Raw genomic sequence first — 3,446 nt, 5'->3', positions numbered from 1 at the left:
ATAAAAATACTAATATTTTATTACGAATTGTCTTGGCTATTCAGTTTAGATGTGAAAATACACTTGAGCACTTACTGTTCATTAGAAATAATTACTGTTCATTTTAGGAGATTGGTTGCCTCTAACCCAGGGGAGCCTAGCAACACTGAAAGTGCTCTGAGAAAGCTTCATGCATCGTGGGACTGCAAATGATCGAGTGGTAATACGTAGTCAATAAGTGTGTCAGAAGTCAGATCGATGATAATGCATAGGGGGTTGTAGGAACTACTAAATACTACTACTCATGATGTAGTCTGATGAGAATAATAAGGTTTGGTCGTTTCTCTGATAATTCATCATAATTGGAACGAAGTAATAAGCAATACTACTCATAAGATGGGATAGTAGTTTTTGAATCAAGGGATTGAAATCAAGACTGTTGGGAACCGGGAAGACATACAAGGTGGGGCCTCAGGGAAACGTTTTGGTAAAAGTAATCAAAGAAAAATTTATTTCACTACTTCAGTCTTCCACACTAGTGAGAGAGAGAGGGAGAGAGAGACTATATTATAAAATGGGTGATAGGATGTGGGGGTTTTGCTTCTCTTGAGGATAGGTAAAGATTGGAAGGGGAGAGGAAAAGGAAGAAGAGAAGAAGGTAATTAAGGAAAACATTTGAGAGAAATATGGAAGAACATCTGAACCCCTTAGCTGTAACTCATCTGCTTCAACACACCCTGAGAAGCTTGTGCATTCATGAAAACTCTCAGTGGATTTATGCAGTCTTCTGGAGGATCCTTCCTAGAAACTACCCACCACCCAAGTAAGCAGAGGCAAAAATTGAAAAAGTTTCCAAAATAATTACAGAAAAAAGCTTTTTTTTAGTTCAGTTCCCACAAAGTTAGTCTATTGAAATTAATATTTTCATTAATAATTTTGGTTTTATAACAGATGGGAAGGTCATGGAACTTATGATAGGTCAAGAGGAAACAGAAGGAACTGGTATATATATTAATTTAATCAATGTTTTAGTTAGTTTAATCCAGTTTTCATAGTATAAAATAGATTCATAGCTAGGTTGTGTATGCATCCAATTATATATATAATACTTGTGTGTGAATAACTATATATATATATCTGTGTGTGTGTGTGTGTGTGTGTGTACATGCAGGATATTGGTTTGGGAAGATGGATTCTGCAACTTTGGTGCCTCCTCAGCAGCTCATGAGATCAACTCCAGTTCTGATCAGTGCCCTGCAGGACCTTCATCAATGTATGGCAACTCATGTGATCAATTTCAACAATACAATGGCCTGCAACCTGAGCTTTTCTTCAAGATGTCCCATGAGATCTACAACTATGGAGAAGGGTAATTAACCTAGTTATGATGAAACATATGTATCAAGTTTGATTAATTAGTTAATTAATTACCAAATTGAACTACTTTTAACTTTGTTTTTCTCTGAGTGTACTTGATCACGGAGCTCTAAAACCACTAATTAATCCGAAAGAACATTTATATGTAGTTATTGATTGTTGTTATGTAGGTTGATAGGGAAAGTGGCGGTAGATCATAGTCATAAGTGGATACACAAAGAACCAAATGATCAAGAAATCAACTTCTTATCAACATGGCACAACTCAGCAGACACGGTATATACACTAACCTTATTGGTGTAATTACTCCTGATCTATCAATGCTTCTATATATACTTAAGTTTGTTATTTCATGCAGCATAAACTAATTACAGGCACAATTATTATGTATGTACACCCTCGACCCTCGTTTTATTTCAATAATATAGTCTAAAATTTTACTTTTTTTGACTCAGCACCCTAGAACATGGGAAGCCCAGTTCCAGTCTGGCATAAAGGTACTTAATTAAGCATTATTAAACCCCAGACCACAAAAATTCCAAAAAAAAAAATCAGAAAATTTGGTTCTAATTTGATGATTTTCTTTTGTCAAATATATCTTGCAGACCATAGCCCTGATAGCAGTTAGAGAAGGTGTTATTCAGTTAGGAGCTGTTCACAAGGTGAGACTAGACTCTCTCTCTCTCTCTCTCTCTCTCTCTCTCTCTCTCAAGAACTATTGAATGTTTGCTTTTGATAGGGAACGATATTCCCTCTCTCAAAAACTAAAGTAATTGTACATCAGAGATGACGGCAAAATATACTAATGAATATTTGTCTTTTGATTCGAAACGACATCGGACAAACTTTAACTATACATCTTTGATGGCTGCAAGATACTAATGAATGTTTGTAAATCTTGCAGGTGATTGAAGACTTGAGCTATGTAGTTCTACTAAGAAAGAAGTTCGGCTACATCGAAAGCATCCCCGGAGTGCTTCTCCCACACCCATCATCTCCACCCTTCCCCTTCAAGCCTGATCCTCATCATCATCATGGCTATACATATGGTCTTACCCCAGATCACCATCATCATGCATGGCATCTTCAAGCAGGGATAAACCCTCTTGCACCACCTCCAACTCATGACTTCATGTATGATCATCACCAATATCTCAACCCTAATCAAGTGGTTCCATTGAAAAACATAACCCCCTCCATGAGCAGCCTTGAAGCCCTCCTCTCGAAGCTTCCGTCGGTCGTGCCGACGAATCACGATCATAATCCTCAGCCGCATGATCAATCCCAGTTTTTATTATCTCATGGTCATGGACATGTGGATTTTATGGCAATGACAGACCAGAAAGTGGCCAAGGAGGAGACTAGTGACAATGATGATCATGATCGTAACGAAGAATATAGGCCGTCCGATGATCAAAACAACGTCGGTGAAACCAACACTTCTATGTCTGCTTATGCCCATCAACATTATTTCTAACATTGTATAATTAGCGAGCTCTCTTATTTATAATCCTATATTAGTACCCATAATGTGAAGGGTGTTCTTGCTCTTATAAATAATGCACTTTTTTAATTACTTCGTTTGTGGACGAGTCAAGGGCTTGCAGAAAATAGGACAACTGCAAACGGCAAGAGGATGCATATTTATGATGAAAACAAAATTGGACAGTATAGCTGAGATAACTGTTTTGACTTATCTATTCTATTAAGAGGAGCCCTTGTCAACTTTTTTTCCCCATTTTTTTCAATTTTGCCCTCATTTTTGATTACATAATAAGGAAAACTAATGAAAATGGCTTGAAAACTTTGAGTTTTAACGATAAGGATAAAATAAAAGGTAAAGTGAATAGTACCAGGTTTGACTTTTTAGTGTAAAAATGTGGTTTTTCGTTAAAGTGAACAGTACCGTGGGCTTTTCGTTAAAACTCCCTACATAATATTGCCATAAGGAGGGCAAAATAGTAATTTTGTACTTATAACTCAGTTGATTAAGAATATTATGTAAGATTATGTCACGTGGGTTTGCCACATCATTTTATTTGTGTTATTAAATAAGAACTATAATTAGACATATATTAGGAAATTAAAAG

The 3,446-nt window shown here is 36.4% G+C and overlaps 1 protein-coding gene across 1 annotated transcript; it reads left to right on the top strand.

The window, feature by feature from the left end:
* The first annotated feature begins 221 nt into the window (after positions 1–221).
* On the top strand, positions 222–3,078 carry LOC103950934 (protein RICE SALT SENSITIVE 3-like). The gene is made up of 7 exons (XM_048585274.1): positions 222–802; positions 931–981; positions 1,151–1,348; positions 1,527–1,632; positions 1,812–1,853; positions 1,962–2,018; positions 2,261–3,078. Exons 1-7 carry the CDS (start codon positions 666–668, stop codon positions 2,831–2,833), a joined length of 1,164 nt encoding a protein of 387 aa, XP_048441231.1. The 5' UTR covers positions 222–665; the 3' UTR covers positions 2,834–3,078.
* The last annotated feature ends 368 nt before the right edge of the window (positions 3,079–3,446 follow it).

Source organism: the organism of the source record quoted next, unplaced genomic scaffold (assembly GCF_019419815.1).
Source record: "Pyrus x bretschneideri cultivar Hongxiangsu unplaced genomic scaffold, Pyrus_bretschneideri_v1 Contig22, whole genome shotgun sequence".
Taxonomy (NCBI): Eukaryota; Viridiplantae; Streptophyta; class Magnoliopsida; order Rosales; family Rosaceae; genus Pyrus; species Pyrus x bretschneideri.
Note: the sequence above shows the minus strand (reverse complement) of the source record. Positions and strands in the feature narration are given on the sequence as shown.

Bases quoted from the DNA above. Each gene is read 5' to 3' on its own strand.
- LOC103950934 (XM_048585274.1), top strand. From the start codon at position 666: ATGGAAGAACATCTGAACCCCTTAGCTGTAACTCATCTGCTTCAACAC. The intron at 982-1,150 runs GTATATATATTA...GTGTACATGCAG, and splicing joins AGAGGAAACAGAAGGAACTG to GATATTGGTTTGGGAAGATG. The intron at 1,633-1,811 runs GTATATACACTA...TTTTTGACTCAG, and splicing joins GGCACAACTCAGCAGACACG to CACCCTAGAACATGGGAAGC.